Source organism: Lasiodiplodia theobromae, assembly GCF_012971845.1.
Source record: "Lasiodiplodia theobromae strain AM2As chromosome Unknown scaffold_47, whole genome shotgun sequence".
Classification (NCBI taxonomy): domain Eukaryota; kingdom Fungi; phylum Ascomycota; class Dothideomycetes; order Botryosphaeriales; family Botryosphaeriaceae; genus Lasiodiplodia; species Lasiodiplodia theobromae.
Window position 1 is genome coordinate 12,830 of NW_023336527.1, and position 22,719 is coordinate 35,548.

General features: G+C 51.4%; 4 protein-coding genes across 4 annotated transcripts; 3 read left to right on the plus strand and 1 right to left on the minus strand.

Moving 5' to 3' along the window:
• Positions 1–6,150: 6,150 nt before the first annotated feature.
• On the minus strand, positions 6,151–6,673 carry LTHEOB_11305 (SEP4 MADS-box protein; the record flags this gene model as incomplete). The annotated part of the gene is made up of 3 exons (XM_035508047.1): positions 6,151–6,252; positions 6,378–6,527; positions 6,602–6,673. The coding sequence occupies 3 exons, from the start codon at positions 6,671–6,673 to the stop codon at positions 6,151–6,153; spliced, it is 324 nt and encodes a 107-aa protein (XP_035366522.1).
• A 1,314-nt stretch (positions 6,674–7,987) lies between these two features.
• Positions 7,988–8,830, plus strand: LTHEOB_11306 (UBA TS-N domain-containing protein; the record flags this gene model as incomplete). The annotated part of the gene is made up of 1 exon (XM_035508048.1): positions 7,988–8,830. The coding sequence occupies one exon, from the start codon at positions 7,988–7,990 to the stop codon at positions 8,828–8,830; it is 843 nt and encodes a 280-aa protein (XP_035366523.1).
• Positions 8,831–9,862: 1,032 nt separating this feature from the next.
• Positions 9,863–11,155, plus strand: LTHEOB_11307 (Myosin type ii heavy chain; the record flags this gene model as incomplete). Its single annotated transcript, XM_035508049.1, has 1 exon — positions 9,863–11,155. The coding sequence occupies one exon, from the start codon at positions 9,863–9,865 to the stop codon at positions 11,153–11,155; it is 1,293 nt and encodes a 430-aa protein (XP_035366524.1).
• Positions 11,156–16,965: 5,810 nt separating this feature from the next.
• LTHEOB_11308 (Acyl-CoA dehydrogenase) lies at positions 16,966–17,735 on the plus strand (the record flags this gene model as incomplete). Its single annotated transcript, XM_035508050.1, has 3 exons — positions 16,966–17,251; positions 17,402–17,549; positions 17,615–17,735. The coding sequence occupies 3 exons, from the start codon at positions 16,966–16,968 to the stop codon at positions 17,733–17,735; spliced, it is 555 nt and encodes a 184-aa protein (XP_035366525.1).
• Positions 17,736–22,719: the final 4,984 nt, after the last annotated feature.

Genomic DNA, 22,719 nt, shown 5'->3' on the forward strand with positions numbered 1-22,719 from the left:
GGCTGGTTTCTCAACACTAATACTACAAACGGGACTAGAGGTGCGGCCGCTGCTAGCAGCACCGAGAGAGCTAAAAATCCCCTTTTATACATGGAAACCTTGCTAGTGAAAGGTATAGTGGACAGATTTGGAAGACCGCTCGTGCTCACTACGTTCTGTTTTCCCAGAATTAGAGTTAATCCGCAAAGCGCTTAGTGAAGTGAGGACAAAGGGCTTCATTATTACTGAAGTAGGTGGTGAGACAGTAAGGTGAAGCCGATATTGCCTACCAGCATCCAATTTGTGAGGGGCTTTACATTTTATTTTCGGCATGTATTTATACAAGGTTTATGACATCTATATTTTTGTTCTTTTCTAAGTTACTCCATTATGTCCTGCGGTACTAATTGTTCGGCCTGCTAACAAAGACGATAAACACTAAAGCCAGGTGGAGAAACGAAGGAGGGGAAAAAGGCCGCCAAAATCACAGAAGCAGATGCAGTAGTGTCCCACCCCGAGAATCCATAATCTCTGCACTGGTCATTTTCCTACGAGAGGGAGTAGACGGTGTATCTTATGCAGCATCGTGCAGGGACTGTCTGTGAAGGCACGCTATGCACCTGGCCGGCGCAGACGGGACGAAGGTCCGCAGATAGATCCAACGGTCGGATGCGGAATGTTTGAAGTGTCTTCGCGCATACCCTGTTTCCGGAGCCGACCAAGCCGTCCGCGCCGTAAGAGCGGATGTGGCGCGGTCATGGCATAGTCTTCAAGTCTCCGCTAACTGGCCACGGTCATCACCATTGCGTGACGATGACTCGAACGTGGAGGCCAACCTTCCTTATTATTGGGCGCGACCCACCGGGTTGATTTAATAGATGTTAATGATGGCACTATCCGCATTCGTTGGTGCTCTTCCTAGATTCCCGGCCCACGCCCTACCCTCCTTCCGCCATCGTCTCATCTCCTCCCCACTTCATCCTCCAATCGTCTTTTCCTGTGTCGTTTTCCGCATTTGGGGATTCCCCAAGCGTGCCTCAGCTCTGGGTTCCGTTGACCACTACCTCAGCTCGTCTCGTTTAGATGTACCCTCTCGAGCGCCGACAAATACCGCCTCTTCGTCTACACATCAGGCGTACGTGGCTAACGAAGAGGGATTCAAAAACCACATATTTAATATGCAATCTAGACAGTGATCAGCTACGTCAGTCTGTTAGTTTTGAAGGGTAACGGTATGTCTGCGTACCGGCGAGAACGAATGCAGACGGTGTCATGCTCCACATCAGCCAGCAAATAAACTCATCACATTGCAGGCACGCTCCGAGACACTTCCTGCGTGAAAGCCCATTCTGGAGCCTAATGTTGCCACTAGAATAATCGGAAACCTTCATTTCAAAGGACATGCTGTGTCTTTTACGGTATAAAGCGGCGTAATACCGTCCCGCCCGAGGATGGTAATGCGATAGTAAATCATGCCATTGAAGGGCTTAAGAGCGCAAGAGCACACTGTCTCTGTTCGGCTCGCGACGACCCCACGCACTTGTACTAATGGTTAAACAGGAAAGGGTGCCGGCAACAGGATAGCAAACCTTCAAAATTATGATGTGTCGCGCTAAACATGACATTGCTGCACCCTCAAATTTATGCGACCTATGCAGATTCTCGACATGTTGCTCCACAAAACTCTAGACGATTTCCGCTACAGTCATGCTATCGCGTTGTGGCATCAGTAATGGCATCCACCACTCGTCACCAGCGCTCGCGATGCGGTAACCACCCAAGAATGATCGCTCTCCGGTGCAAGTGAAAATTTATTCTTCTCCGCCTCTGAAAAATCCTCGCGATGTAAAACTCAGCACACTCTCGTCGTCCATATTGCCCCTGTATCAACGCATTAGTATGGACGAAATAGGCACAGGCGATGAAGACGTACGACGTGCGATGAAGTGGCTGCATTTCCATCGTCACACCAGTTATTTCACTCCGTCTCCGCTGTTGTATCCGTATAAATGCGGGCACTGCCGTCCTTACCAGTGCACAGCTTTGGCTTACCGTGATTTCCTTTCTGCCAGTGCTTTTGCTTTTCATCGACCGAGCCATCCTCGGCCGAACAGGTGAAGCTTTTCCGTCCGGTAGTTCTGCATTATTTAAGCGGGGTGGTTGGCGGAATATTGTTCTCAAGGTCGGTAGATGTCGAAAAGGATTCGTCCCTGCTCAGGTCGTGGAGTAGATTTGAACAGATGGTTGGCTGGGATGTTCCCAATCTGGAGAACATTGGAATATCGTTTGTAAAGCCGCAGGTTCAACGACCTATTAACAGTTATCAAAGGTTTCTGAAGTCAAATCAGGCCAGGAAAATGAACTGAAAGTCTATTTGGAAATGAACTCAGTGTCACTAAGCAGGGTGTGCTGCGCTTATCAGCTGGAATATAAGACTCGAGGAAGCGTGCGCTTACAAATTGATCCATAGCTTAGGGTATTTGTATAAGAGTTAATGAGTTGGTATAACGAGCGGCGAGATATCGAAAATGGGGTGAGACGGTGGGAAAAGTATTAAATAGACGAGCCTGCCGAGAGAAGCGGAGGTAATGAGGGGAGGCGGGAGAGTAGGGTATTTGAGCCGGCCCTCGTGACGAGATTAGGAAGTGCATTTGGAAACAATTTTGAATTGTAATTCCCAATCTTCTCTTTCCGATAATTGGCCTGTTTCGTATCAACGAAAGGCCTCAGTACTCCGCCAAGGCTCATCCCTCCTCCGTAGACCATGACGCCCTTGAGGAGTTCATGTACTCCGCCCGGATAGGTCCAGGAACGCCCTTCTGCTTTGTCCAAAGTTTTCCATAAAGAATAAATGAGTTCTCCCACCTCGGCCAAATTTTCATCAAGTGCTGCCTTCTCTATTTGCGGACACAAATCCCGTACGACTTTTGAGAGATGAGGGGGTTCGTCAGAGAGCGACGTTCCGTCCAGAATGGGGGCGTGGCCGTGCGTATCTGCAGCAGCCGCAGAGTAACGCGTTGAAGGTCCGAATGATTGAGAGGGGCTGGCGGGTCCGGCAACTTCGTGAAACGTACGGCCATTGGCCGAAGGTCTGGCAGGTCGAGACGGTTCTGTAGATCCGGTTTGCTCTGCGCGCCTGTAAGCATGCGAAGACGTCGCCATACAGGAGAGATATGCTTCTGATTGTGCTATTATAATGGGGTAGTTCTTCGATGGGTATTGCTGAACCGCCGGGAGATGCACTTCAGAATGAATACTCCCTGAACTTGCCCAGGCCCGACTGTCAGCAGTGCCAACAGAACCATATCTCTTCCTTCATACTCTTGAATCCGTTTTTAGAAGCCATGGCAACGTGAAACCCTTACCCACGGCATAGAGCAATTTAGTATAAGTGGGACAGAGGCTCCAGCGGATGGACTGGCCACTCAAACTCCCGTAAGAGCAAGCATCGCGGGCACTTGGCCTGGATGAGCTGGACACGACTCAACTTTGGGAAGTGGAGAACCCCAAGGAACCCACAACAACACGGCAAATATGCTGCCCACTTTTGGTCGCGAAGGCTATTAGGAACTTTCGTATAAGCAAATAAAGATCCTCGATTGAGCGCCAATAAACTAAGATTCTTCGGCCCTAATTCCTGGAACCATTGAGGTCCATTGAGAGCGATGTTAAAGAAAGGGAAATTCGTCCAGCGACGGCGTGTACTGAATATTCTCCCGGCAACAGGGTGCTTTCCTTACCGTAAGTGTCTGGATGTAGGTCTTCTCTATGCACGGTTTCCGATCGGTTGGTGGCACCGAGAACTCTTCATATTAGTCTGCGAGATGAGAGTATATGGTGCTTTGTTCAGGACGTAGGGGAAGCAGCTAAAGGGTCACAAACAAGATATACCATATCGCCAACTACGCTTTCACTTAGCTCTCGTGGCCTTAGCTTCGATAATGGCAAAATCAACCATCTACGGCCATGTTGACAGGTCGGCAGACAGAAACGGCTAGTCTTTCATTTGCAGCGTAGTGGTGTTGCGGTACCAGGTTGGATTCGAGCGCGAGCCGCACGAGTGGACCTCATTGTTCCAGTCCTCCTCTTCCTCGACGCCACAGGTCAGATATTATAGCAACTCTCCAGCTACAAACCCCTCACACTCCGATATCTATTTTCCCTTGATACCGGATCCAGGCTCTATCATCGCCCAGGCCAACCGGCCCAGCTTGCGTCAAAGCATTGTTTCAACCAGCATCTTGGGCGGTTTGCCCCGTTGTGTCCATTTGGTCTGTGAACATCCTTCGCCTTTTACCTCATCACGATTCGTGCGGCCAGCCTGCTGGAAGCATCTGAGTTTTTGAGGGGGACCGTTGTATTGAGCGGAAGAACAGAAAAGCACAGGAAGGGTTGGCATCGAAAAAAATTGAGTTGTGCATTTTCTGTTTCGTATGTAAAGCTTCCGTGCCCGAGCTATGTATTGGAGAACAGACAACGGTGTCGCCTCGCGCTGATATTGATGTTTGGCCTGGAAGCTGCCCGGCATCCTAGCCTTGCATCGTGGCAAGGAGCATCAAAATATGAGAGTACCTGTTCTTATACTCGCAAGAGCCGGCTGGGATGGAGTATAAATCAATCAATCAATCAATTAAAGAGAGACTCGCTCTCATACAACTCGCGCATTGCTATAAAGTTAGAAGTAATATAAAAGAAAAAAAAAAAAACTAGGTGTCGTCTCTTAGCTTATTTTCCTCAATTTGTTCAATTGTTACGACCACCTTTCGATTATATAGGCCGCTAACTCGTGTAAGAACTGCTGCTCGCATCTTTCCTTCCAGCCTCATTCCCTAGCACAATCTCGGCAGCGGCCTCGACTACGCCATCGCGCTTATATCTTCGCCCTTTCTCAGACGTACGCTCTCGTCTACCCTCGATATCGAGTCCACCATCACCATTCTTATGCAATCGCGGTCCGTTAACTATACTACCTACCCCCTTCTCCGCCTACCATCTATCTACATAAGCATCGAGACGAAGGCTCCCGAAGCTGATTTAGTTATGCGAAAATATAACTGGCAACATGGAAGACCGCATATCTACGGTGCCTTAACTGTCTACATGACTGTCTACATAAAGCATCGTGAAAAAAAGAAAACATGGCCAGCTCTTCCATATCTTCCTCTGGTCCTCGCCATCGGTGCTTACTGGGGCCTTTACTTCCTTAAAATGAGCAAAAAGGGCGAGGTTACTATGATTGGTATTTAGTCGTTGGGAGCTCGAAGCATGGTAGAATCATCTTCCTCTTGGATTTTAAGTGCATGTCCGTTGATATTCACCTACGGTATTCTTTTTCCATCCTCGTGTATCTACCCTTCTTTCTCTTCGTCGGCTCGTGTTAATTTAACATGCATATCCAGAATAATGCTTCAATTACTTTCCACAACAGAAGATTCCATTCAATGGGCATTCGATAATTTCACTCTCATTTGCTCCAGTTCATCTCATTTACCTTATTCGACATGGCTATGGAAGTCGCCCTCATCGCAGCGGCGCACTGCCTCAATAAAGGCGTCGACCTTGTTCTTAGGAGCAGCAGAATTTTCTGAGGCGTCTGAAACGACGTCCCAACGGCATGCGTCGCATTTTCCGCCTTCCTGAACACCCACGAGCAGGTATGATGGACGAGGTTCACGGAGGCGTTGACTATTTATGGTTTGCTCATGTTCGTAGTGCGAATCAGATGGCGTGCATCCTTGATGTGGGCTGTAATGGAAATGAGAAGGGCCTGGGCGAGGATGAGTTCGCTCTGGGCTTACTCGAGGTCATCTATAGTGCTTCTGGGGGATCTACGCTCGTCGTGCGGCTCGATGGGTGGCCTGGCTCTTGGCCAGACGAGACGCAGCTGAGAGCGTGTGTGAAGAGGTAGGACGAGAGTTACGCCAGCGGGTCGACGGCCACCATGTGTTCCACGTCTGCACCGACTTGTTGGAGGGCTCGTGCATGTCGTCAAAAGCGTCCTTGGCCATGCCTCGGCATACATCTATCTCGTCGTGGTGTATGAGCCTCCGCACCAACTCAAAGCGGCGGTCTGTGGCTTTGACCACGTCATGTACGTACCCGGTAGGACTCCTGCAGCAGGCTGCTGTCGATGTAAATGAGGGAGGCCTGGCACTTGTATGCCAGTTCCTACTACTTGTAGTAGCGCGCGAGCTCGGGGTCGTTGTCCGGCAGGGAGAGCAGGCGGCGGAAGAAGACCATCATCAGGCGGCTCAAATGCCGCGGCCAGGGCCCCTAGTACAGGATTACTTCGACCAGCGACATGTCGAACATGCACCTAACATATACAGCCATGTAGCTGATCTGCTCATAGTCTCTGCCAGACCGATCTGTATTTCCGACAACTACTCCTATCTCACGTCCGAAACATCCGCCGAAATGCCGTTCAACTCCTCGTCATTGCGGAATACCGTGTATTTTTCTTTTCTTTTCGGTGTTGTTGGCAACGAACTGCAGAGTTTGAGGTAGTGTGCAGGGACGCAAACAATGTTCATGGCGACGTCCAAATCCTGCCCCAGTTTCGTCAGCGTGAACAGATCCTTTCAGCGGCATTATTCTGCCGGCTTCCAACGCTTCTACGCACTGCTACGGCGTTCTCCTGCTGGATGAAAGCGGGTTTGCGCGGCGAGTGTCTTGCGAGGAACTCTTCGGCCATGTTCGCGTTGTGGTGGAAAAGGCTGAGAGGGAGAGCGATGACGACGATGCGGACAAAGAAAAAGTTTGCCAAAGCTTCACCAGTTTTACGTCTCGTGAAACGCCTAACAGCGTGACGGTATTTTCTCGCTTAGCTAGCATAGAACAAGTCTTTGTCGAATTAGCACAGGCTCGCAAGAGCTAGCTGGGACGGAGTATGAATCAATCAATCAATGAATCAAGTCTTTGTCGAAATTAGAACAATGAAGTAATTCGCACATTTTTCTGCAACAACGCGTTGTTTTATTTGCTCTATCCAGGTGTATGTAGAGGATGTAGGTTGGGTTCTGTAACGACAGAAGCGATCAGTTCTCTAACAGGGCTCGGCTCTGGCGATGCATCGCCTTGGCAACGACAGTCACTTGGCTGATTTAATGTAGTTTGCGCTGGAATACTTCCTTCGCACTGCGGACGCGTTATCGCCTGCTTGTTGTGCAGAGAAGGCCTCTGTGCAGTTGAATATGCTTGCACACCCGGGCAAGCTGGTTGCGTATTGTTTGACTGTTTAGTCACGCGTTTGCTGTTTTTCCGACAACCATCTCATTTGTAGACACTGTTTTACAAGTAGATAGTTCTAGTCAGTTTGACTGGTTGGTGATGCCTACTTAAGCAAGGCTTTGGACTGGTTAGCAGGACTAAGCAACGGAATCTCATCTTCCCTAGGGAGGTCCTTTCAACTTATACTACATATTCAAAACCAGTTCTCTTATATAGAATACGAACTACGAGCCGCCATGTCTGACCGAAATTCTGTGGCTGAGATGTGTCTCCAATCTTTCTTGTCCAGCCACATCCGCAACGGTAATATGCCACCCCAGCCAGAAGGCGTCAAACCTTCGATGGTTCCTGTCTTCTAGTCTGCTTACCATCGATTTTAGCATCCACAGCGCTCAATGTGCTTCCCAACTGGGACCGGGAAAGGCTCATGCTGGCAATGGCGGGCTGGGGCGGGAGCAGTACGTGGGAATGGAAGAGAGTGCAGCATCCGCAGCGACAAGTAAGACTGAAACCCTCCGAGGTGACGGCGGAGACGTGCAATAATGGGAAGCAACTCGTACTAATACATCCAACACAGCTTGGGCTGGGCAGATGGTATTGTATAGCAAAATGCGAAAACAACTTCTCTGTCAAAAAACATCCACCGAGGCTCCCCATCTTCATAAGCCCCGGGACTCTCGATCCGATTCCAACGACACTGCGCAAGCAACACATTCCAGCAGAGCCCAGATATACCAAACCCTCCCACCTCAATCCAACAATCTCGATTCAGAACACCATGTCGCACAACACCACCCTCTCCGATACCAACTCCCACGGGTACTTCTGCCAGGGAGTACGCACCAACGGCAGACCCTGCGGAAGCCGCATCAGCGAGGAGAGATGGGTCCGATACAAAGTCCAGTACTGCTTTTACCACGAGGACCAGGCGACTGAGACGACGGTTCCTCTCGCGGAGTACCAAGCGCTCGAGGCTCAGCTTGCAGACACCAAGGATCAGCTCGCAGACACTGCGACTCGGCTCGCAGACACCGAGACTCGACTTGAGCAGCAGAAGGACCGGATGGCGGCCACCGACGAGCACTGCGATCAGCTCGTGGATCAGCTTGAAGGGGCCAGAGAGGAGAACCAGGGACTTCGAAGGCTGGTGCTGGAGGTGGGCGGCGCGAACAAGAAGCTCGCCAAGCTAAACCAGAAGCAAAAGAACCAGCACAGTCTGAATGAGCAGAGGCATCAGACCCAACATGTCGCAGCTCAAGAGAAGATGAGGGAGGACCATGCGGCAGCCGAGCAGAAGACGAAGGAGGAGTTTGCCGCAACCGAGAAGAGGCTCAGCGACCAGCATCATGCCGAGCTGATGGCGCTGAGGCAAGAGATGGATGCGCTGCGCACGGAAAACCAGATGCGCCGCTATGTGTGCGACAGGCTGCAGGAGACGAACGATCGTCTGGTTCGCGACCTTACGAACACCAGGTCGGCTCTGGCTGACGCCGAAAAGAATGTCGCTCAGCAAGCAGAGAGCAACAGTGAAGTGGACGAGGTCTGCAGCAAGATGTCTGAAGCCAGCATCGCCACCGAGGCGGACGATCTTGCTGAGGCTAGCGACACCACCAACGCTTGACGGCTCCATGGCTGGTGCTGCCCTCGCGTTTGCTGGGGTGATAGGCCTGAGCTGGGCTTTCGGAGATTAAGGGAGAGCCTTGGAGAGGTAGCGATAGTAAGTATTCCTGAGCATTAGTTGAGCGATTTTGCCTTATCAATAGTATTGACTTTTTCTCTATTCCAGAAAGTGAAGCGACGAGTGACTATATATTGCTTGAGAGTGTTTCCAAGCAGAAACCGAGTTCGTCTCCCTGAATTCATTGCCAGATGGGAGCAGCTTCAAATGTATTCCCATCGTCTATATAAAGTACTAATCACAAGCGCCGTGGTTCGAGCGTCGATCTTCAACGATGTGCAGGACGACGGCCAATGCCACGGAATCTGCGTCAACGGCAGGCGGTCCGTCAACCACGTTAACAGTTACCGAGATGCAACTGGCATTCAGGAAGTAGCGAATGGCTCCGACTAGTTGAAGTCGGGCTTCCATGCAACGGGCTCTGACTTGGGGGAAGGCGGGACCTGATCTTCATCGTCACTGCTGCTGCTGCGATGCGAAGCTGAAGCGACCATCGAGGAAGACCCCAACGAGGACGTCGACATGGACATGGGAATGGGCATGGACGGCCCGGCCTCGGACGATGAGGAAAACGGCGCTGCGAAGTGTTAGCTGCAGATTGTGCGGTGATACTGCCTGCTAACACCCCACCACTGCTGCTTCATTTCCTACAAGCCCTTCGTATAACACAACCACGTCGACGGTCTGTTCATATACAATCACAGGCCATGCGGGAACATTCACTGGCCCTGGGCGGTTACATAGACTTTACTTCGAGCACCCACCCACTCCTCTCCTCCTTCTCATCAACATCCACCGCGCCAACCCCAGTTCAACCCGAAGCACCAAGTAGACAACACCAGCCTCCTACAAGAACACCTACTTCGCGCCAGCCGCCCGGAAACCACATCCATCTATCCCTCTTATACTCCTCATCTACATATACCCCCTCTACTCCTCATATACATCTACCCCCTCCACTCCAACGGCATCAAAATGACCACCATCAACCTCAACATCAACATCAACGGCGCTGCGCCCGCTAACCTTGAGGCGCCACGCCAACTCGACATGGCTCCTTCCCACATGCCTGTCGAAAATGTTGGCGCGGTCCGCCCACAGCCTCCTGCTCCGGTGAGGGAGTTCTACCCGTGCCAGGGTACAACCCGCAAGGGGAAGGCGTGCGGAAACGTCATCAAGCACGACAAGTGGGTTCGCGGCGTCCACTTCTGCAGCCACCACCGCGGCGACGCCGCGATCGAGGAACTCGAGCAGCTCCGGGCCCGGGTGCAGCAGCTGAGCACCGACAAGGCCGTGCTGCAGTCCAGGGCCGACACGGCGGAGGAAAGCACAAGGAGGGTCCTTAGCGAGCGCGACGAGGCCCGCCGTGAGCGTGACGAGACCCAGGACCGTGCCGCCGGCGAGCTCGCCAGGGCTCGAGGCAAGATTGAAGGTCTGACCGTCGACATCGCCAGCAAGGAGCGAGAAAGGTTCAATCTCGTCGTCGCCGCCCACTTCACCACGCAGAATGCCCGCTCGGAGCGCGAACACTGGACCAAGGTGATAGAAGTGTTGCAGGCTGAGAATCAGAAGCTGCGTGAGGACCAGAAGCGCACAGCCGGCGAGCTCGCTGCCCTCAGTGAGGACAAGCGTTTCCTTCTCGCCAGAATCACCGCCGCGGATGGCAATACGGCGAGGGCCCGCAGCGAACGCGATCAGGCACGCAAAAGCCTCGACGGCTCCCAGACCCAGCTCGCCGACGCCCAAGCCAAGCTCGCCGACTCGCAGTCCAAGCTTGTTTCAGCTAGGAAGACGGAGGACGAGCTAATCACTTATAGCGACGACCTCGAAACCAGAATTGATGCCGCCGAGTCCACTACGGAGAGGGTCAGTCGTGAGCGTGACGAGGTCCGCAAAGAGCGCGATGAACTCTGCCGTGAGCGCGACGAGCTCCAGCGAAGCCTGAGCGAGGCCCAGGATCGTGCCGCCAGCGAGATTGCCAGGCTCAACGAGGACAACCGATTCCTTCTCGCCAGGGTCGCTGCGGCAGACAACAACACGGCGAGGGCTTGCAGCGAGCGGGATGAGGAGAGAAGGGCAAAGGCAGAGGTAGAGGCACAGAACGGAGAGCTGGTCAGCGCGCTGCAGCAGAGAGGCGAGGAGATCACTCTCGCTCAAAAGACTGTGGAGGAGCATGGCGAAGAGTACCTGCGCACCGTTCGCGGCATCCAGGCCAATATGGAGGAAAGATTGAAGATTTGTCGCCAAGACCTCGACGAAGATACCTGACAGACCGAACTCTAGTCAGCAGAATTCGCCATCGCCTGGATCAGCGTCTTCCAAGCCTATGTTTGAGCGCGCCTGCTGCTGGATGCTGTCGTTGACGCTGAGGTTGCTGAGAGCTCTGGGAGAATGACATGGCGGACAATGTGGTTACTGGTTGGGGAGCGAGGCAGGGATTCTGGGAGTTGTGATATTATTTGATTCCAATGTATAGCATTCTTAATTCGAACATGGTTTTTGGTTTTCTGCAAAGCTACAACGTACAGCGAGATGTTCTCTTCTGCGATGAAATTAGTGGGACTGTTCCAGGAAGGCGAAATAGCAATGAGCTACTGCGAACCAGGTCACTTTAAAACAAAGGGCGGCGCGAGGCCATCAGGTGATGATATAATCTAGTGTTGGAGCCTATACTGTCCCGTTTTGTTCAACAGGAGCATCAATGCTATCGTGATTGGGCCGCACCCAGTCCTTTCTCGTCCTGTCAAGGACATCAGAAACACGCTGAGCTATGAGATGGTCCGCCTTGCGAGCGTCGGGTGACCAGTGGGTGTACGAGTCGGAGTGAAAGCCGGGGCCGATCTGTTGACCGGGCTCAATGCGGAGCTACGCTTTCGGATGAGGGGCAGCAAGAACCTTAGAGCCTCCAAGACGTCGCCTTCCTGGAGATCCTGGACTGCACATCCAGGTCACCCAGTAAGCAATCATCAGGCTGGTGGCCGCATCTCACATCAGAGAGCTCCACTTTACTGCCATCAGCGGCTGCTTGCGGCTTGCTATAATCGCCATCCACTCGCTCGAGAAGGACGCGGATCTTACAACCCGTCTAGAAGCCTGACATAGCGGCAAGAAGGGCAGTCATCCACGCAATTGACAGCACCAGCGGCAGTCTCCAGAAACTGCAAGAGGAATCAAGGCAGTGACGGGGAAAAGGGACAGCGTATTCGGAGCTGTGTCCGTCTTGCTGGTAAGATGATCTCGGAAAGAGGGGAAAAAAGACAACAACGTCTCGTACATGTACCACCGCTAGCTGCACCCGCTTCTAGCGTCTTTGACAATCGGGACTTTGGAAAGCAGCTCGCGTTCGGCCTCGCCAGATCCATCATGTCGACCTGAACGGCAGCGACATGGGACCCACGGTTTGTAGTGGACACCGATGTGGAATTTCCAACGTTACAGTTGTACACCACCCTGATCGAGCATCACGGCACTCTGTGTATCAGCCGGTACATCACAGGCGATGTGGCCAACCGGGACTTTGAGCACTATTTTAAAGAGAAAATACTAATCTAGGGTGGAGTTTCCTTGGACTTCTAAGAGGTCAGGCGCGTGGATGACTGCTTCTTTGGAAGGATATAGCTAAAATACATGGATGTGTCAATCGAGGCACAAGCGCATGGATTCGACATGTAGTGGAGACAGCGGCGACTGGCATGACTGCAGTGCTGAAGGCCGCGACGCAGGATGAACCGCCATGCTTAAGACCACGGTTAAGGAGTTTTTAATGACGGGCTTCTCCAAGCTCGCGATACTGCCCGTCGAGAGGATGGTGTGCGGGCAAGCCGTCGGCGTTCTGCGGCGTGGAATAAATTTCGTGCAGACGTCTCGATTTTCGGGGCTGTTGGATCAGAGCCATCTATTTAACGTGCTCGAGGCGCAGGTCTTCAAACTTACAGATCTGGAGTTGAAGGTTTTAGCCACCGCTCCCCTCTCCCAACCAACCCGGAGATAGCATATTCCCGTTTTGTCCAACTTTGTGTCCTACGTTACAACTAGTTGCTTAATGAGAAGCTTAATGTGCACGGCTTAAGGGTTGCAGTTTGGCTCTTTACCACAACTTGAGACTCATTTCCTCATGTTCTTTTTACATGTATCTTGATTGGTAATCAAATGAGACAGCTCGTAGGGGGGCTGGAGCGCATACGCGGACGCAGATGTGTATTGAACAAAGCAGATGTTTACTTTTAGCAGTGAACTCTCTTTGTCGCACGCCATGCTAATGCAGCCGTACTTCTCAAGCTGTCAACGCCTCGGGAAGTCGGATTCTGATCGATTGGCGTAAGTTTTACACCGCAAGGTTTGTCGATGAGCGCCAGCCAGTGCAAAGAAAACAGCGCGAGGTTGATCGAGAGAATAATACCTACCAAACGTCCCGCGGTATAACGGCGACTTTCGGACTGCCTATGGTGTCAGTCCTTCCGGCCGCGGGCGTGGCGGCAGAGTGACCCCGCTGCTGTTGTTACCAATTGCCGGATACTACTGCAACTGCTGGATTAGTGACAGTTTGGGACTGATTGTGGCCATTTGCCGGTGGTAAGCTGCGAGCGTCGGCGACTGCTGAGCGATAGGGGAATATTTCCGGCTCGGCGTTGCAGGTGTTGGCGATTGTAGCCCGCGTGCCGCATTGCCGCCCTCTGATGGGAATGTCTTAGGCGCTGATGAGAATGAGTTCGAAGAGGGGTGATTAAATACACGTGATAGGTTCCCCAGATGGCAGCGCAGAAAATTGCTTGCCTGCAATCCAGCTACTTTAATCGAAAAAAAAAGAATTTGGGAATTAATGGCGCAGCGTGCTCTATAGTATCATGGCCCCCTCACTTCTTGCTACATTGCTGACTACCTTGACCGTGGTATTTACCCGTACTAGGTGCGATCCGTACACCGCAAACTGAACCGTGTATTTATCGTGATGTAGTAGGCGGGCTTCTAAACTTTGTTTCCGTTTAAATTTATTTTCTGTAATTGGGGGTCCATCTCCCTGATGGGTTTTGATTTATGTACTATGCAATGCCAACTGTGTGTACAGCTATTTTACATTAGGATAAGTTTGTTCTGTCGGGAAGGAGGCGACGGTATTTCGTGCCCTTCTCTTTTGCAGCTCAATCGCGTAATGCTAATAGGCATTTGCGATAAAGGAAGAATAATCCGTCTGTAGCTGCCTCGAGGGCACCAATCCCATGTCTGTTGAGCCGACTCAAGACGCGTTTTTCCAAGCGCTCCATGCCGCCGACCAAAGACTTGGCTTGTTTAGGCTCTAACATGCTTGTCTCCGTGGCCATCGCTTACATGGAACAAATACGCTAGGGTGTACGATTGCTAAATACGAGCAAACACTCCTAATAAATGTCTGGCGTTTGATGAGGCCATGAACCTGCTGACCCGGCCCGAGCGGTGCAACTATTGGTGGAAAGATAACCGCATTCTAGAACGTGGAGGAGAACTTTGAACACGGTTTTCCTCCCTTTCCATTACGCTAAAAACCGTCCGGGTCTACGTAAGCCACGTGTTTTCCTTGGATTTTCTTTATTCCTCGTCCTTCAGATCCTCAGCGTTATGACAATGGAGACGCATCTCCGCGTGAAACCGTAACGACTTTATCCTCCAAACAATTTAGCCACTAGATCGAAGAATTTAGGCAGCACTACAGCCACTCTAAGGATCGGTTTGACTGTCTAAGTCCGTTAACTCGGTAATACTTTGCGACATGCACGGTACATTCTTACTAAAATGTTTAGTTTGAATTCGTCGGGTAGTACTTTCGTCGTTTTTTTGGTGTTCTCTTAACAACTACCCGGCGAACCCGTATTAAATTTAGTAAGAATGCACCGTGCCAGCCGCGAAGTATTGCATGCATACAGTCAAACCGATTCTTGGAGTGGCTGTAGTACGTAGCATTTGATACCCGCTGACAAGGTACGGAACATTTGAAGGATAAAAACATTTTCCGTCCCCAGACTGCAACTACAAAGAAACCATACACAGCTCGCTTATGCAAGCAGACGCTCTCTAGGTATTGAATAGAAAACTGACCAGCAATCACTCCATCAGCTGCGTGGTTGGGCATGGGCTTTCCGCACCACATATCTGTTGCCAGCCGCTTCTGGAGGTCCACAGGCCATGCCATCCGTACGTGTTCCCTTGGATGATGACGATGTTGACGTAACCTGAGAGGGACCCTGCCCGCGTTGAGAAACAGATTTCTTTACCAGGCTTGAGACGCAAAGAACCCATTCACGCAGACTTCCCCCGAATTCCCCAGAAATCCTTAACTCCAAGCCCAATCGCATTCACTTGGGCACTTTCTTTGGAGTTTCAGCGGTGCAGCTCCCAATTAGAATACAATTCTCCCGCTTCAGCTCCTCCGATGAACAACTCCCATTCTCCCCTGAACACATTCGGTAGAACCGCTCGCATGGCACGTTCAACACTGTTGTCTGCAGCTGGCTGCCAGGCGAGGTTGGCTGTGAGTACCAGAGCAGCACATACTTATTGTAGAACCGCGATGGGAATACGGCGATGAAGCGTCGACGGAATGGGCGAGCTAGCGCTTCACCTGTCGTCGCAGGCACGAAGCATCAGCAAATATGCGACAGTAGAGCCGCCGGCAATTATTGGTGCCCGTAGGATTGCGCCGGGTGAGTTCAGGGCGGCGATGTGTTGGTGGCGCGCTCAAAGAGTCCGCAGGTTCGCCATCGACTCAGTTGACTTCCTTGGCTGCCACACAAGACCTGCATTTGCTTATCTTATTGGTTGCTGAAGCTGTCGTCCGGACTTGTATGTAGAATTTTAAACTCTACACTCTCTTCCGGACAATAGTTTCAGCTACCCATATTAGTTGCCTGAGCTTGGGGTGTTGAGGAATTGTGACTCGATGGCCGACGAGGCGGTTGGGGGGTTCGCAGACGGTCGGGGGATTCCCGACGTTGAGCTGGTAATAAGTTGCTCCATTTTGGAACCCGCCACCGCAGAAAGGGTCGATGAAAAAGCGTTGCCGTGTGCCCTGCTGATGAAGTTAATGAACGCATTGGAGACGGCACCGTGGAGCTCCCACATGGCGAGCGAGTGTAGAATTATCGCATGTGAACAATTACTGTGGTGGAGCACAAAGCAGCCTCTGACCGAGGCGATAGAAGCAACCCTTGATGTGTTCGATTTGTCATCCTGATCGCGCCTTCCATATTCCTACGTGACGTGCAGTCCACAATCCTCGAACACATGGATAGAGAAATACTCAACCTCAGAACAACTTCTCCAACAATTTCACACTAATCGTTACATCTGAACCTAAATCACATATTCACCATATCAATCAAGGTAGAAGACCCCACGAAGCCTCCCGACAAATGAAGCAAGCTCACAATTCCTTAGAAGGGCGCCCAAGCCTCCTCTTCACTCCCGGCCGAGATCTCGGGCTGGGAGGTGATCTCTCTAGGCGGGCCGGAGCTGCGTAACGGTGACGGGAAGACGAAGGGGAGGCGACTCTTGAAGGACGACGGTCACGATATGTTGGATTTGGAACTTGATGAGCTGGATTCTCTCTTGGAGCCGAAGGACAACAATGGCGGCAACGGAAAGAATAAACGACGGGAGGTGATACTGCGGCAATGCCAGCGTTATCCTCGGCGGCAGTGGCAGCGAGGCGAACCACCCGATGGTGATTCGACCCTTCGGGGCTGCTGGCGTAGGATTGCGACTGCATCTGGCTGGTCGGGTTAACACACTTGACCCGCAGAATCCGTGGCAGCGAGCATGTCAAAAGGCTAATGACATGAAAGTGCTGGACTTCATTTTCCGCTTCGCCGACGCGGAAGACTGGTATTATTCTTTCCTTAGTGTGTTACTCTTTCCTTACCACTTCCGCTTCTCGCGCGAACTGATTGGCTGTCAAGAAACGGTAACACTTGGTGCGTTCCATTCACCGTCTTGATCGTTCCTTACATTGTTCGTGCAGCCCGCCATCCTCGACCGCGTGGATCCATAAATACCTACCCTCCTCTCGATCAACTCTGCACCATCGCTCGTCAATACATCCAGGAAACATGCCGCCTTCCAACAAGGCCGATGGCCCCGTCACTCCCAAGAAGGGCGCTTCCAAAGTTTCCTCTTCCTCACCGCTGGGTGAGAGCGGCCACGACGATGACACCACCGGTTGGGAAATAGTGTCTGCACAAGGACCCGAACTACCGAACGGAGGCCTTACAGAGGACGAGAATTCCAACGCGATCCTGAACCTCGAGCTCCACGATCTAATCGCCCTACTCGAGCCCAAGAACCACAGCAGCGGCGACAAAAATCATACAATCAACACACAATCATACTGGACTGGTTGGGCCATGTCGCCTATCCGTTTCCTTTCTCACTTTTCTTTTCTCTAAGAGCAGTTCCTCGAGGAACTGCGTTCTTCTTTCTTTCCAGTTGAGCCACTAACAGACCTTTTGACCCACACATTGCTACACCCATCACCGCTCTGGTTAGCTTTGCTCCTCTCCACCTCCAACTCTTCTTCAACCCAAGCTCCAGCTCGTGTCAGCACCACGCACCCCCTCGCCTGTCTGGTACTTGATCCGGACCTCCTTCTCAACCTCTGGCGCTCAACTGGCACCCACCTCTCCTCAGCTTCTGCGTAAGTCTTACCCTAGCCCATCACCGGTCCTCGTTCCTGCTGGAGTAAGGCTGACATTGCAGCAGCCCTGCACAACAAGAAAGTCACCATCGTCTGCGCAGACCTCGTCGCCCCTACCCCCTGCTCTACGTCGACCGCGACTCCAAGCGCAAGAACTACGGCGTCTCCGGCTTCCGCGAAACATGAACGCTGCCTGGCGCTGGTTAGTGTGGATCGCGTGTGTGCACCGTCGGCCTGGCACCGAGAAGACTGACTACGGAGTAGACCGCAAGTGGGTTTCAGCCTCGTATGGGCCCGGCTAAAGTGGGCGAAAAACTTTTGCTTTGGTGGTTGAAGGACTTTTGGCTCGGGTGGTTTAAAAGGTCTAGCTGGTTTTGATGATTTGAAAGGTTTGGTTGCGGCGAGTAATTTTTGGGCTATGGAGATTTAAAAGTTCTTACTTTGGCAATTCAAAAGGTCTATTTCCGGCCAGCTCGGACCATGTACTTGCTGTCGTAATACGCCACAGCTAGTAGCTCAAGCTGTGACTGACGCGCTGCTGGCTGAAGAAATGTCAAGAATGGTGCGCCAGTGAGCTTGGTAAATGATGACAATCCAGGTTGTTGACAGCGGAAGTGGCTCCCCATCCGGTGATTCAATTCTGGAGCCGAAGCTGGATGGAAGCCGATGAGCGACGACGTTGAACAAGTAGTTTTCCCCGATCCGAGCATATCATCAATCTCCAGCTGCATCGGCTGCGGCAGGGTTAAAAGCGTTTTTTGAATACATTGATAACACCCCGCTCTTACTCACTGATATTTTCGCTGGGGGATGGATAACGTCCGGGATCGGCGCCGGAGAAAACGTCTTGAGGAAGTGTTTGACTTCAGGTAGCATTCCTGGTGATGCGGCACTAAGACGCTTTCAAAGCCTCCGCCATGAACGTCTCAGATAAGTGGGGAAAGACTACCACCTGCAGTGTTATCAGGGATGCCATCACTGTGGATGCTGCCAGTTTAATATCTAGCAGCGATTGGCCTGCATACTGAACTCGAACACCGTTCTGGCCGAGATCGACGGAACCGCAGTTGACATTGGGATCGTTCTGCAGCATTCGGAAATTGACCATACTAAAGATGAGAGACAGCAGACACCTCACGCTGAAGCAGCTACGTTGGTGGTGAGGCAATTTACGAAATAAAATCCATTGATAGTGGCAGGTGGTCTCACCCCGCTACCAATGCAAGACCATTTGCGCTGTGGACGAATGGTGATGGTCCGTAACTGAGAGTGTGAACAGGTTGTGTATTGACTTTCCGAAGCAAAAAACCTAAACACCCATATTTTGCGGCATGATCACCCGGTTCAAATGGATGGACGCGCTGCGAGGCATGCCTGCCTACGATATAGTCCATCCACCTTGCGAAAGCGGGTGATCAAGCCTCAAAGTCCTGAGCGAGGTGCCCATTCAGAGAGATTTTCGACCATGCATGCACAGCTACAAGGTCGTTTAGCACAGTTGTAAACGAAGCCTCGGCCTCAAACAAACACCCAGAGGCTGTGTTCAAGCTCCAGTGCGACTTCAGCGAAGGTCGCTCCTTGTGGGAGGTGATGATGGCGTCTTCGACCACTGGTGGCTAGGAACGGGTTCCCCGCGGATGGCGGGGAAATAGGCGCTGCTAACGTCGAGGAGGTCTCCCTTGGAGTTTCTTTAGTTGCGGGTTCCGTGGTGTTGTGCAATGACTACGATTGAAGGCGCATAAGAAACATGGCTATGTAGTTTGGGATGTTGATGTGGTTTCTCCCCTGGACTGATGAGGAGTCGGACTCCCTAGAATGGATTTCCTTGAGCTCCATGCCCCATGGAACACCAGGGACAGATGGGGGGTGTGTTTCGTGTACACACTTTGGATTGTGTGTGAATAGGTTGCTAGGAAGGGACAAAATCACAAGGCCAGGTGTATGGGAGGCGGTAGACATCCTTAACCGACTTCTTAAGTGCACTAAAATTAGTTGTAAAGCAACTGAGATGGCTTTTCACGCTTGTAAGGAGTAAATTGAAACTCGCGATCGCGTAGCCCGTGTTCCCGATTATTTACGCTATAAGTACGTGAAAGCGCACTTTGCGTACATGTGTTCCTAGCTGTCATTATCTGCTAGCCATATAACTCTCGTACAACGACCTTATAGCACTATTTCAGAAAGATCCTCTATAGTGGGGGTGCTCTTGCCAATTGTCTCGAAGTGACACAGGGAATCCCATATGCCAGCTCACTTAAGTGGTTGAAGCACAGTTGGGAATACCGCTATCACGTATTGCTATAGTCAACGTCCACCATCTCACTAAACCATGGACTGTCTGCGCAGACAGCGAGCTTGTTGCAACGGTGAAGCTCTTGCGTCTTGTATTATAAATATCCGGAAGTTTGGGTCAGGGCCTTAGTTGCGGGCTAGCACCAAGCTTGGTGGCCATATATATGGCATAAAACCTGTCAGACTCTGTATATCGCGAGATGGTATTTGATAAGCTTTCTATGATCTGTTCATGATGCTTCAGTGGCGAGAAAGTTGACCGACCTGAAGAAACACTTACGTATACTGGGTGCACTTACTTTCTTTCGCCGCCTTCTCAAGATAATACCTAGAACGTATAGAGGCAGTAGTGCTGCTGAGCAGAGAAAGAGAGCTCATCGCCTGCGACCGAGTGGGCTCCGATGTTGAGAGCTGACAAAAGAGGTAGTGATTGGGAAAGAACAACGGTAGTCTTTTCTAACTACGGGACATCAACCGGATATATATATTGAATTAGTGAAGCTTAAACCCGTGACTAGCAAGTGCCTTGTCATTTTAACACTCGAGACATCCGCCGCCACGGTCGGTTCCACTATGAAGAATTATATAGAGACCTGGGAGTACACCGATGGCGCAGCTCCTCGGAAGAACGCCAATGAACCTTTCTCTACATGTCTACCTTCATCAATACGGCGTTGGCCGCGACGACGCTTCGGTGACGGTATAGATTATGTACACTCCGTTCAAACTTGGCAAGGTTGTGCCTGGAAGAATCACCGACGATACGGCTCCTGGCCCACTTCTAATTTACTCCTCTCCGACATTAGTAGGCCATGTGGGATGATTCATGCCGTAGGTGATGGCAAATAGCTCACACAGGCTGAATTGAGGAAGCGCGGGGCTGGTGCCTCTTTTGGGGCTCCTACCGAGGGCAGCTCTTCGTTGGTCGTCACCGATGCTGCTCAGGTTCCGCCTACCTTCTCTCAAGTGCCTGAGAATCCCCAACACGTGCGCAATGTCCCACCCGCACCTCAACCACTAGGACCAGCTTCATTGCTGCTCTGAAAGCCGCACTACCAGCTCCACACATCCTGTGCCGAGCTCTTTTCGCGCTCGTCGCTCGTCGCACTCTCAACCTTCAACTTCCCCTCATCCTTTAAATGTCGGTTCTTCCGTCTCTCGCACGCCCGTTACGCCAAGGCAAAAGTGCCTACGTAGGCGAAGTCATCGTCAACGACGTTGCTTTCCCGCTCGAGGATGTCCGCTACCTTTGTCTTCCCGCCTTGATCGTCGCTGACCAGAAAGGTTCACTAGCTTCGACCGTTTTGGCACTGAGATAGTGGCTCACGAGCTAATAAGAGATGAGGAGCAACTTGGAGGCCGCGTTCCCACTTTCCACAAGAAAACCGATCCGACCATCCTGCACAAGCACTGGGAGCTGGCCCAGCACCTGCGCTTCCAGGCCCAGCCCGAAGACGCCATGGAGGTAAGTTTGGATGTGCTCAATAACTGTCACGGTGCCGAAGGGGCAGGATGGTTTGATGTGAGGTTCTACAGGCTCGAAGGAGACGTTTCTGGAGAGAATCGAGGACGGTCGTTTGAGGGAAAGGGCAGTTGGAGTGCTGGAGTCGTGGGAGACGCTTTCGCCGTGAGCTTGACTTCATTCTGCTTCCCGGATTGCCAGGGTAAGAGAGCTTATGGGTAATTTGGTGCGAGTTTGGGGGGAAGAACTGACGATCCGCACTCTTCGACGGTCGAACAAGAAATATGTTGTGCTAAGAAAGCCCGGCGCCGCATTGACTCCAGTGTTGGCTAGTGGCCTTGGTTATCTGACACACCCCTCTTTGTAGCGCGGTGGAAACAGGCATGGGTGTAATAGAGTTGATTGGTTTTCTTTTTAGTTATGATAGTAGTATGAATGAGGAATTTCAAAGTGGTAGGAGGCGACCGGCCCCCGTTGTTAGGACCTTATCGCCCTGTTGTAGGTAGAGTTAAATGCAACGCAATGGGTCACAAAGCGAATGCCGGGCTGATAACAATCGAACGATTTCGCGCTGACTCTGGCGCTGGCTATGGTCTCGTTGTTCTAATAAAACCCAAATTTATTGAACTTTTCCGTCTAAGATTTAAAGATGTAGCATTTACCGTCGTGCATGTAATGGATGCTTTGAATGAGTGGTATGAGAAACGAGGGTAGAAATGAAGAAGTAGAGAGTGTAAACCGTTTTTATGGTTTAGCGATGGACAGGGTAGAGAAGATGCATACTGCTGCTGGACTTTTAAGAGACACAGATACCGCGCTTGGGCGATGCACTGTATGCATATGTGATGAAGCTAGAATAAACGATCCACTTGCAAAACCTCTCCTCCGGTGGAGCGGCAGTGGCAGTGGAAGGAACAAGTTGACAGGTGAGAAAAGGAGGGGTGCAGCGTTGAAATAAACCTTGTCTCAATTCCGAAGTCTGTATGGACCCAAAAGGCGCATCCGTAAACACGAGCCAATACTGGCTACGTGGTTTACTGTACCAGATGACGTGGAAGTCCGCCCATTAACGTCAAGCCGGCATGTGGGATGCGAAAAAAACTACTAACACGTACGGGCTCCAAAGCTGCCGCGTCCTCGGCCGTTTTGTCCTGTTTCTCCCCTTTCCCTTGGACTTTATCGCGGCGCCCGCCAGAGTCTCGAATCACCTCTTTCTGCCACCATGCACTATAATGGATAGATATTTACTATAAAAAATCACGTCTAGGTGCATATAAAATTTGAATTTATACTCATTTTCCTGGTCTAAAAGTTATAGTGGTGTTGAAGAAACAGCCTGCATGTGCGCGATACTGCCTGTTAACGTTTCTACGAGCTGGTAGCGTTTCCAGGCACCGGTAACGTTTCCAGGCATTC